Source organism: Cyrtonyx montezumae, unplaced genomic scaffold (assembly GCF_038088225.1).
Source record: "Cyrtonyx montezumae isolate F1298 unplaced genomic scaffold, pur_monq_1.0 scaffold_29, whole genome shotgun sequence".
NCBI classification, from domain to species: Eukaryota; Metazoa; Chordata; class Aves; order Galliformes; family Odontophoridae; genus Cyrtonyx; species Cyrtonyx montezumae.
Window position 1 is genome coordinate 3,354,645 of NW_027072033.1, and position 12,678 is coordinate 3,367,322.

The following is a 12,678-nucleotide window of genomic DNA, read 5'->3' on the forward strand; positions in this document are numbered from 1 at the left end:
GTTGATAGGACTTTCTCTGATTTACTGTAGCCTGGCTGACACTTGATATATTCTATCATGCATCTCAGAACACAGAGAATGGTTAAGAAATGATGTAATTTTAATTGACAGACTGATGTAGTCCTTGTTTTCAACTTTAAAATTAGTTTTGGTCTTAGACCTTTTTATCTGGTTATTTTCAACCCTCAGGAAGAACCTAAGAAAGTTCGATTTGACTATGACTTATTCCTGCATCTTGAAGGCCACCCACCTGTAAATCACCTCCGCTGTGAAAAGCTCACATTCAACAACCCGACAGAGGAATTCAGAAGAAAGCTGCTAAAGGCAGGAGGGGTGAGTCCTGCACCCATGTCGAAAGCAGTCACTAAGATGTTGCTGGTGCATGATTACTGTAATAAAGGTTTACCTGGCAGTGAAACTAAGTGAAGTGTTCTTGTGATTAATGTAGTAGATCCCTCTTAACAACCAAATAATTCATGTTTACTTCTACAAAAGCAGAACTTGAGCCTTATACATGAAGCATTGCTTGCTTGCCACTCCAGAGATGAAGTACAGCAGGGCTGTTGTGATGAGAGTTAAGTAAAAAGAACATAAAAGTGTCTCTCCTTTAAAGGTAAATGGTTTGCATAATACAAAATGAATTTAGTAGTAGTAGGGCAAGTTAGAAAGTAATTATGAATAAACACACTGGAGTTTACATAATGTATGAATACTCTGTACTAGAAAATGTACCAAGACTTCTTCACTTATTTGTAGAATTAATAGGTACAGAAAATCCTGAAGTATGTTAGCCTTTTTGTAAGGTTAGAACTTTAGAAATGTATTTTTTGTCTGTTAGTGGAAATCACTCTGTTTCACACAATAGAAGAATCACTCACTCTGGCAGGAACAACAGTCCTGGCTCTCTCTGCTGGTGCTCAAGCAGGGCTGCTCAGGGCTTCACCTAGCTGGGGCATGAAACCCCCCAGGCTAGAGCCTTGGCTTCATGGCCAGGCCATCCTGTTGGTCAAAAGGCTTTTCGTCTCCAGCTTGAGCCTCTTGTCTCAGCCTGTGTTTCAGACTTTCACCTTCCTGCCTCACATTGGGTGTAGAGCCTGGCTGCTTCTCCTCCATTGCCTTGTTGGGGCTGCTGCTGCATGTCTCTGAAGCCACCTCTTCTCATGGCTGAACTGGTCTTGTTCCACAGTCTTGTGTCACAGGGTGAAGCTCCCAGACCCAGGGCCTTCTTCCTCCTCCTGCCAGCTTGAGGGTTTCTTGTACTATGGGCCTGAGAATGGGTGTAGCACCTAAGATGGAGAGGCCAGCCCCTGCCCTCACTGGCTCTGGGGCCATGTCCTGCTGCTCTAGGCACTACTACATAGGTTTGCAGTTGGCTCCTGCTCAGCTAAATGCCACCAGTGCCCCAGCTTTGTTTACAGGACTTAAGGCGCTGCAGGTCAGAGCATTTCTCCTGATGACGTTTCATGAAAATTCTGTTAATCTGTTCCTCCAGCCGATCTGGGTCCTTCTTGGTTGCAACCCTGCTCTTGAGTGTCAGTTGCTTCACTTCCTCAGTAGGCTGATGGGATAAGCAAGCCAGTATTTTGTGTGTCTCCATTAGGCCAATGTTTATACTTCCGTCCAGTCCTAACAAAAATAGTTACCCTATTTGCACAATTATACAAAAGTAGCGGTGATAAGAGGGAGCTGCTTTGTGAATAATCTCTTGGAAGAGCATCTGTGAAATTAAAGAGAAAGTAAGTAGCAGGCATAGTCTGAAAGCCCTTGTTATCTTCCTGGAGAACTGTTACAGCTATAGTGGCATTGAAATAGAAGTGTGAACTGTGTTTTGTGTTTGCATTTATTAGGTGCAAGAGGGTATCCATGTCTGGACAGTGTATTGGCTTTTTAGTGTGTTTCCAAATAAAACATCAAGATTGTATTCTGGAAAGCTTCATAAGCAGCTGCTTTAATGTTAATCATATCAGGTCAGTTGTTAATAAACAAGTTTTACCCACAAGTGTAATAAATCTAAATGTATGCTGGTAGGAACTTTGGGAGAGTGGAGTGGGTAAAGAGAAAGAAGAAAAAATGTGACCATTCATTATTCATTTTCTACACCTTCTGCTTTTAGGTTTCGTGAATTAATAAAAGCAAAAATGCTACTTCACTTTAAACAATGAAATATGAGGTGTTTTAATGACATTATTTTTGTGAATGTTTCTAGATTTTTAAATACTTCACATCATTGCCTTTTTTTCCTTCTGGAGGAAGCAAACTGTGATTTCCACACATCACAACACCCCCACCCCCCTTCCTTATTTCATGTTATTTCCTAGTCCTTCCAATAAACGGTCCCTTTTTTATTGAGGCTGTCAGTATGTCACGCTTCTCTTTATAGGTTTTCTGACCTAGCAGTATGTCCAATTAACTCAGGAGAAATGATTGAATAACTTTGTCTCGGTGTTAAAATTCTCTATGATGGGCTTTAATCTCTTAACTGATAAGGCTCATAATGCTTCTATGAAATGTTGATCATTGTTGTTTTTTTTTTGCTTTTGTATAAGTCATGGAAAGCTGGTCCTCACTTCCAAGTGTAGCTAGAATAAACCACTAAGTTAATCCACGAATCACTAACTTAGTTGTAACTGCAGTATACTAGGCTAAGAAAGATGCAGTAAAATAAAGCACAAGAGGTGGGTTTTGCATTACTGAAGTCAGTAATTTATACTACTGTTCACTGAATTTATTTGATTGGCAACAAGGCAGACAAAATCAAGTTCTTGCTCTTCAAAATGAATGAGATACTTCATTAGTATAAAATGTTGAGCTTTAGGAAGAGCACTCAAAGGTTATTTGTAAGCAGTAGTGCAAACTGTTTAATTTCTGGGCACTTCAAAATCCACACCTCTCATTAGTTGTTCTCTGAGGAATAGTCATGGGACATGTAGTACAACTGAAGTAAGCTACTAAACATGATGTTTCTTGTTTTCATAAACTTACTTATGTAACAGGCACTAAGGGAACAGTGCGGGCCTTATTTTAAAATAATATTAATCAGCTATCATTGTCTATACGTAAACCAAGGCATATGCTTGAAGGAAGCAGAGGTTAAGAAAACAGCTGCAGTTTGTATTTACAGTTGGAAGTACTTGGCTTCATTCAGTAGATGAACCCAGACTTTCTTTTAGATGTTCATGCTTTCTTATTCAGAATAGCCTTGTCTATCTCTTGCTCTGGAGTTTTCTTGATCTTTCTCTTCAAGGTTCATCACTTTGCTCTTCAGTCAGGCTGTGCAAAACTGCAGACAGATTGCCAGCGTCTTCTCATGGTTCCTTTCTCCACCTTTTTCATATGCATCTCCTCTTTCATATACATGGAGGTCTGACTGGTTCTCCTACAGTTAGCTGAGAGTATAAGTGCAACGTTTAGATATTACAGGTAATGAAACAAGTAAAAAAAACCCAAACAAATTAGCATAGCTTTACAATGCTTCTATGTCACTTCAGCTAAGGCAAACTGTATTTTGAGTGGTGGCTTTCATTAAAATTAATGCTGTGGAATATTTCTATCTTAATATTACATTTGGTATCATGAGGACTGAAGTGTGAAAGTATGGTCAGTCTTCGGTCATGGAAGGTCACCAAACTGCTGATTTTTTTTTCTTCCAATGCAAGAAATACTTTTTTATTCTTAAAGAGAGTAAGATATGATTGGCTTTGGAAGTGCTATTTCTATAGCCAGGTAGGTAAATAAAAATGTTTAGTTCAATCTTACCAACTTCCTGTCCAATTTGCAAAGTCCTTTATGAAGCTTTGCAGTCTTCAGAAATATTTATTTCCACTATTAGCCTACTATTAGCTGGCCTTACTCTCATAAATGTAATCAAATATTTATGGAGAAGAAAAGAGTACACTGAGCAAATTCAGTAAAAATATCCTGTGCAATTACTTACATTCTATTTCTGTATATATTATAAATTGTATTTCTTACTGTATTATCATTTTTGCAGCAAACTTGAGATTTTTTCCCTGTTTCCCTAGTATAGTATCTAATAATGAGGAACTAAGATGTACGCGAGCATGACTAACTTGAATTAGTAACATATATCACAATCTAACCTCCTTTGAAATCCTAGAAGGTATATTATGTACAAATGATGACTCTGGTGGTTATCTGACTTCCTGCCAAGCAAATCCTCAAGCTACTGGCAGTGGCAGAATTCTGTATGTGCCTTCTTTTACAGAGCTCTTGCTCTAGATATTGTGTGAAATTATGCATGACTAAGTACAGTAGGATTGAAGTCTTCATCAATTAAATGCCGTTAAGCATTGGTCATTATATGGCCATTCCTTTCTAGATTAGCCAATTACCATTTCTTTTTAGTTTCAGCCTTTAAAACCTGGAAGTCTAAGAGGAAAGAGGCAGCTTTGTTATTTCTATGGAACATAATATGGATATGGGAAGAGAGATGATACTAACAGGGAAGTTACACTTATTTAATGAAATTATACTTATTTAATGATAACCTTTAGTATTAAGTAGATTTTGAATGTTGAACCCCACTAAACCTGTTTATACATGAACTATGACTTAATGATATATTTAATGTTGTTAGTAGTACTTGTTCTTTACTATTTTGGATTGCATGTTTTTCATTTTCAGAAAAGAATGAAAATGCTACCTAATCTGCTTATTCAGATAGTAGATACTAACTAACTTGGAAGATGCTGAATAATATTGAGATTAGACTTTGTCTCTGAAAAGCTTAGGCTTGCTCAAGCATCACTTGCTTCAGTGTGATGCAGTTTTTGAATCTTACAGAAAACAGCAATGAAAATATTGTCAGTTCAAGTTAAGACAGCAGTTTAATGCATCTTTGTCTCTCTGCTGCAAATAAGGTTTGTGCTGTGAAATGTTTTCTCCTTTTTGGTAGGAGAATCAGTATCAGTCACTTACCTCTTTAGTAGTATTAAGACAACATTTCAGGCTTGGATTTTCTCTCATAAAAGGAAAGTTCATAACATCATGAATTCACATGTTTAGTGATGATAACGGTTTGAGGTTTCAGACTCAGAGTGTGCAGGAAGAGGCCATGTTTAGGGTAGCAGTGATTCTTAGCATCAAAGATGTTGCTATTGTCTGTTTTCTTTAAAATGATTTTGGAAATACAAGTGGCTCTGCTCCTATATCAAAGAAACTCTCCTTAAAGACAGCTGATCGATTAGTGAGTCAAAAAGGAGGAAACATTGAGATGGGTGGTTTTTAGGAAACCAAAATTTGAGCTGCTTTGTGTTTTCACTGTATAAAATTATATATTCCCACTTGCATCATAAACGTACGTAATACCTGATTTAACTCATTATGAGATCATGAGGATTTCCCTCTTCTCTCTGCTCCCATTTTCCATTCAATCCTTCAGTGTCAGTTAGAGTAGCTGGCTTTTACCGGGAGCCAACTTTAGATAATCTCTGCCCTTGAGCAGCATTATATCTTTAAGCTTGTACTTTTCATAACTAGATAATGGAATTTTCTTAAATGATATATTATTTTGTTTCAGGCACATAACTTAAAAGAATTCTAAGAGGCTTTCTGTTCCTTTAGGCTGTGGGTTTCTGTTAACAGTATTATTACTTTCTTGAATAGAAATAGTTGTTCAGAGCAATTGTTTTCGTTGTTACTCTTAGTGCTTTCAGTACTGAATGAATTTATTCTTCACTGTAAAATGATGTGGGGTGGCAGCAGCCCAGGACCACACAAAGAAATCCATTTATTCCATATGCCAGACAAGTATAATTGCATCTTTAGTGCTGCAGAAGTGCAGTAGTAATGGATCATTTTGCCTGGAATTCTAACAGATAATCTCATATTTGACTAAAAGTACAATTTAAATTTTTCAGCAGCTCAGTGTGGGGAAATTTTTCTACCTGTTCTGAGGCTGCTGTGTGAGAATGTTGATAAATTACCAGCTCATTAAATGAAACCACAGGTAGCTAGGTGTGGACCCTATGGAGACAGGATTATTCTAGCTTTGCTGACCTCCTTGCTTTAAGAAAAATAAAAGGCAGAAGACAGATGAGCTTTCAGGCAGTGCTCCATTCCCCTACAGTAACTCTGATGTGCATTAACATAGTCTTAATGTGGAACAACTGTGACAGCTCACACAGTTTCTAACACAATAACTGTGTAGAATGGTGGACTGTGGTTTCTGCATATCAGGAGTGACAGGATGTGTGTTTTTAGAAATTTACAGTAACAGAAGACTTTGAGTCTGTTCCTCTTGCTTTCTCTACTGAGATCTGAGAACCAATGTTCAGTGTTCTCTAAGTGGGTTTTTCTTGTTGGATACGTCGTTACTCCAAGCTGTTGATCTTGTTTGTAGATAACAGTGCTGTCTTTGGCAATTCTTATAGGGCAGCTTGAGAATCAGTTTTAAGTAAGTTTATGTACAGGTATTATAGTTTTATAATATTTGCTGGAAAAGGGTCCATGAAAAATGGCTCACAATTTAATATAGAATGGTTTAGGTTAGAAAGGACCTTTAAAGACGTTCTAGTTCCTACCTCCCTACCGTGTGTGGGGATGACTTTTAGTAGATCAGGTTGCCTAAAGCCCCATCCAACCTGACCTTCCTGGACTCCTCTTTTCTTGAGGCTGAACAACTCCAGTTTCTTCAGCTTTTCCTCACACAAGAGGTGCTTCAGCCTTCTGATCATATTTTAGCCCTCCTCTGGACCTGCTCCCACAGTTCTGTATCTTTCTTGTCCTGGGTGCCCCAGAGCTGGATGGCTCCAAGTGGGGGGTCTCACAAGGACAGTAGAGGGGGGGGAAATCTTGTCCCTCAGTGTCCTGGTCACTATTCTTTTGAAGCAACCCGATATATAACTGGCTTTCTAGGTAGCAAGGCTGCACAGACAGATCCTGTTTAGTTTTACATCCCTAAGTACCCCTGAGTTCTGTGCAGGGCTGCTCTTAATGCACTAATCACCCAGCTTGTATTCATCCTTGGGAATGACCCATCAGAGCTGCAGGGCCTTAAACTTTGTTAGGTACATGTGGATCCACTTTCTGACCTGCCACTGTCCCTCTGAATGGTGTCTCTTCCTTCTGTCATATTTTTGCATCACCTGGCTCAATGTTATCCACAAAGTTGCTCAGCTTGCACTCCATTCCATTGTCTACATCACTGACAAAGACGTTGAATAGTACTTATCCCAGTACAGATCCCAGAGGGTTGTGACGTGTCGCTGGTCTGCATGTACACATTAAGTTGTTGACTGCCAGGCTCTGGATACAGCCATCCAGGCAATTCCTTATACACAGAATAGCAAAGCCACCAGCATCAGTTCAGAGACATGGATGTTGGGTGGTTGCATGTGCCTTATAGAAGTACAAGTGAATTGCATAAGTTCCTTTTTCCCTGGGCACTGAAGTAGTTACTCTGTCATAGAAAAAAACTGGATTTTTGTATATCTTCATAAATGATCTGGCTGATGAAATTGAAAGCACCAAGCTTACTGATGACATTTAACTGGATGGACATGTCAGAAGTGAAGAACCATCTTACAGAGAGACTGGGACAGGCTGAACACAAGTCAGTAATTCACTGCTGTAGTAACAGGCAAATGAGATCCTATACTACACCAGCAGTGGCATTGCTAGCAAGAGATGTGATCATCATACCGCTATACTCAGTACTTGTCACGTCACAGACAATACTGTGTACAATTCTAGTTCTCACAATTCAAAAAAGACATGGGCAGACTGGAGAGGTCTTGATGAAGGATCATGATGGTCAAAAGGCTGGAGAACCTGTCCTATGTGAAAAGACTGAAGAATTTAGCAAATGGAAGGCTCTTTCCATGAGAGAGGCAGTCGAGGTACAAATTGCAATGTGACAAGTTTTGTCTTGATATAGTATAACTTTTTTACAGTGAGAGTAATCACTATGTAGCACTGGAACAATTCAGGAGCATGTCTGAACAGGCTGCTAGATGATCTTATCTAGGCTTCCTTTCCCCATGAAAGGTTGGGTCTGCTGATCTTTTGAGGTCCCCTCCAATGTGAACTATTCTTCTCTGATTCTGTGATTATGTAGTGATAACTGGTAGTGCACAGTTATTCCCTGATCCCTTCCATTGTTCAGTGGCACATGGAAGTACATAAATCAAACACATGACTGTGACAGCTTTTCTTTCCATGGCATTCAGTTTTATGGGAAGGAAATCAGAATGGGTTTCAAGGGTGCCTTCAGTTCAAGTATTATGGAGGCTGGCCACTTCAGGTGTATGAATAAGGTAGGATCATTCCTTCTCAAAAGCTACTGGTTTGGTAGGTTTTTGTTTGTTTGTTTTGTTGGGGGAACGATTCACTTTGTCTTTGCCTGGAAAGCTGTCTTTTATTTAAAGCAACTAGTGGACCAAGGTGTTAGTTACAAACTCAACAGCTACAAGCTAGTCAAGGCTGTTAGAACTAGAGGCCAGAAAATATTGTCAGCAAATCAGTTTGAATACTTATATGTGTATAGTACTTTATAACATATATAGGAAACAATAATATAGTTATCCTCTAGTATTGGCCTGGTAAGGTGAAGGTTTAAAAATAAATACGTAATGCCATCTTCTATGTCTGCCTGTGAGGCCAGTCAGTGTAGATGACAGCTTACGTCAATTGTGCTTTTGCTGTTGTGTGGTGGGAGTTGGTTACTATACTAGACAATAGTAGCACAACGTTAATTTCTGTACTTCAGTAAGATTTAGTATCACCTTTTTTGATATTTTTTCTTTCATGGATACATTATTAGGATGAGATTTTGTTGAATTTTGTTTGAAGTTATCTCTTCCTAACCTAAACTAAAATTTTTGTATAGAATGGCTTACTAATGGTGCTGTAGGACACTGCCCAGTTAGAGTGTAAAAAAAAAAAACCAAAAAAACTGCAATAACTGTCTTTGGTGACACTGGGGCTGACATTGGGGCAGGACAGGGAATCATGTCAATGGACATATGCATTTTCTCTTGGTTTTGCTCAGTAATGTCTAGTAGTTATTTCATTAAACAGTACTGCTATCAGTCTTTTTTTTTATCTTTGTCTTCACCAGCATCCTCTGACATGTAGTTATCATGTCTCCATATACACTGGATTTGAGACTGATTTGAGTTGGTGTCACTCTCTGACTTCCTGTACATGTTATGAAGTAGCTGATCTACCCTTTTTTGTTCTCTCCCTTGAAGATTCTCCATTCTAACTTTCATCTCCTTCTGAAGAGCACTGGGGCCTCCCTGAAAAGTAGTTACCTGTATATCATCTGTGAGCTTACTGAGAGTTTCCTTTGGGTCATTAATGAAAATGTTAAGTGGTTTTGAATCAAGTGGGATTCCAGAGGGATTTTAGCCACTGGCCTCCAACTGGCCGTCACACGTGTCACAAGGACCCTATGAGTTCAGCAATCCAGCCACTTCTCCACACATCTCATCTTTTTATCCAGACCATATCTCATAGATCTGGATGTAAAAAGGCTGTGACAAATTTGCACAAAGCTTTGCTTAAAACCGGGGTATACAACAGCTATCGCTTTCCACACATCCACAAAACCAACCACAGATAACAGTTACTTCAAGTTGTGTTACTTGGGCAGGAGTGCTTTTAGCAAACCTACGCATCTTGGGAAGCAGGCTGCTTAGAGAAACTGTGGGTGCTCCGTCTTTGGAGGTGTTCAAGGCCAGGTTGGATGGGACCATCCAATCTGGATGACTTCAGGATGACTTCAGGAGACTGGGGCGGGTAGTTGAAGGACCAGATGTGCAGGTGATTTTTTTCTTCTATACCTTCAGTGGCAGGGAAAGATACTGGGAGGAATTCTGGTTTTTTTGACCACAGGGCAATTTACTCGGCACCTGGCATGATGGCTGCAGATGGAAGCAGACTGTCTCTGAGCAGTAGGTGGATTCTAGCTGAGGAACTGGCAGGACTTATTGACAGGTCTTTAAACTAGGTATGAAGGGGGAAGGGGACAAAAAGAGGGCCGCTGGGGCTGAAGGGGTAGTTCAAGGCTCAAAACAGAGCTTGCTGGGTGAAGAGAGTGGAGTTCTAGGCATGGTGAGAGGCAGGGGGATGCTACTTCCCTTAAGTGTCTGTACACTAATGCGTGCAGCATGGGAAATGAACAGGAAGAGTTGGAGATCTGCGTGTGGTCGCAAGGCCATGATCTCATTGTGATCACAGAGACATGGTGGGACAGCTCTCATGACTGGAATGTTGCCATGGAGGGCTACGTGCTTTTTAGGAAAGATCAGCTGGCAAGATGAGGTGGTGGAGTTGCTCTTTATATGAGAGAGCAGTTAGAATGTATTGAACTCCACTTAGGGGAGAGTGATGTAGCAGTGGAGAGCTTGTGGGTGAGAATCAAGGGGCAGGCTGGTAAGGGTGACACTGTTGTGGGTGTGTACTACAGGCCCCCTGATCAGGAAGAGAAGCTTGATGAGGCCTTCCATAAGCTATTAGAAGTAGCATCATGTTCCCAGGCACTGGTGCTTATGGAGGACTTCAATTATCCAGATATTTGCTGGATGAGCAACTTGGCCAAGCACACATGGTCCAGACAGTTCTTGCAATGCGCTGAAGACAACTTTCTGATGCAGGTGGTGTAGGGAACCTGCTTTGGCAGAGGGGTTGGACTCGATGATCCCTTCCAACCTCTATAATTCTATGATTCTATGACCCTAGGCAGCCTGTCTGGTGGGTAGCAGCCCTGCCTTTGGCAATGGGGTTGGAACAGGATGGTCTTTAAATACCCCTTCCACCCCAAAACATTCTGTGATTGTGTGTGTTTATTTACTTGCTTGTTTGTTGAAGATGCCTGGTTAAATAGTGGAACCCATTGCTACATATTTCAGATGCAAGAAATAAATATGAGCAATTAGATAAGGGCATATTTTTTTTTTTTTATAATGAACTAGCATGAGGATTGTTAACAACGTGGATTCAGTCGCTGATGCAGGAATTCTCTGAAACGCTGTTTGCTGAAAGGGGTCCCGAAAGGAGGTAGGGGACAGGGAAAGGAATAAGGCTGCTATCTGTCCTGTCTTTGTATCTTTCTTCAAATTGTTCCTGTTGACCACAGGAATGCTTAGGTAGACCTTTGCTGTGCTTGAGTATAGTTCAGTACTAAGCTAAATCTCTGAGGCAATAGCAAGACTATAAGCAGAAGTTCATGCTTTGTGTACTGATGAATTCATAGTGTCATTACATGGCTGTTTAAACTTACTCATTCATACTGAGCTGATGACCTGTACAAAGCAGAGCAGTAACTTGTGAAACAGTTGAGACAAAAATAAAATAAAATAAAATGCTTTTGTTGTCTTATGTCACTAAACTAATTGTAGAGAATGTCAGCATCAGTTCACCAGGTGAAAAAAGCAAGAATTTTGGAGGAGCTGTTAATGATAATGTTGACTTTATTCTTTGAGAAGTAGACCAGTGATTTAGGAGATTTTAATCAGGATCAAGTCTTCCAATAGAGATCAGTTTGGAAGGTAGAAGTGTGGAGTCTTATCATATCACCCAAGACATGAATTTTTTAGAAGACTTTCCTGATGTTTTGTCTTCTTTACAGAGCTGACCTGGAATGCCAAACTGGTGTTCTATCTTATCACACACAGTGTTAATCACATAAAATAAAAGTTTGAATCTACAACTGACACTTCTTTATGGGGTTTAAAACGAACCAACAGGCTACAGGAGTCAATAATCTGAATTTTTTATGGCTTGCGATATGGAATGTCCAGCTTTTGTTTTCAAAAACTTTGTGTAGAACTATGACAGATTTACCATAGCTGCCTGTCCTCAGATGGTACTAATGTCACCTGTCCAAGCCCTGTAGATTTCTAATTAGAATCGTCCCGTTTCTAAATACATAATCTGTATGCTGATGCTATTAATGATCCAAATAATACTTCAATGAATACTTGCCTGGAAACTGAGTTATCTGAGAAGTTCATCTGTTTTTTTAAATGTCAGCTTTCTAAGAATGTGTATTATACAAATAATAGAAATATAAAATATATTTAAAAAAGAAAATTTGTGTAGTTGTTGAATTTCAATTTGTTCTAGTAAGTAAGAATTTTGTACTTTAGGGAGAAAATGTCAGCTTCCAACTTCGGGAGAAAGATCCTTAGCAGAGTTTATTTGTTTCTTTGCTTTTATTTATCAAGGTAGGACAAACCTTCATCTTCCAGACTTTGTTTCTGCACAACATACCTATGCATCATTTTATTGCATGACTGTGTGAACTTCTTGTTTCAACAAAACACCTGCTTAAAACTCTGTAATAATGGGTAATCTCCTTTTGCTGAAAGATTAATTTGTTGTGATGCAAGTGGTATTTTCTGTGATGAAGTTCGTGGATTTAAAACATTGCATTAATTTAAATTTAAAGGAGAGCGATCTTATTTAATGATCTGATAGATTGGTTTTGTTAGAGGAGATTGAGAAAATGTGTTTCTCTCTCTCATTATCTGTTGTACAGGTTTATGGTGGTGCCCTGGTTTCATCTGGGATAGATAATTTTCTTCGTAGTGGCTAGTTTGATGCTGTTTTGGATTTAGGAGGAAAACAATGTTGATAATACACTGAGCAGTAGCACACAGAGCCAAGGGTATTTCAGCTTCTCATACTGTCATCTCAACAAGGATACTGGAG

The 12,678-nt window shown here is 39.4% G+C and overlaps 1 protein-coding gene across 2 annotated transcripts in view; it reads left to right on the forward strand.

Moving 5' to 3' along the window:
* Window positions 1-12,678, forward strand: part of MLLT3 (MLLT3 super elongation complex subunit) — a 114,353-nt gene that overhangs the window by 59,931 nt on the left and 41,744 nt on the right. The window contains exon 4 of one of the 2 annotated variants that reach the window (XM_065740614.1): window positions 190-333. The exons of the other annotated variant lie outside the window; for it this stretch is intronic. Coding sequence (XP_065596686.1) covers window positions 190-333 — 144 coding nt within the window. The remainder of the gene's footprint in view (window positions 1-189; window positions 334-12,678) is intronic. 2 annotated transcript variants of the gene reach the window in all.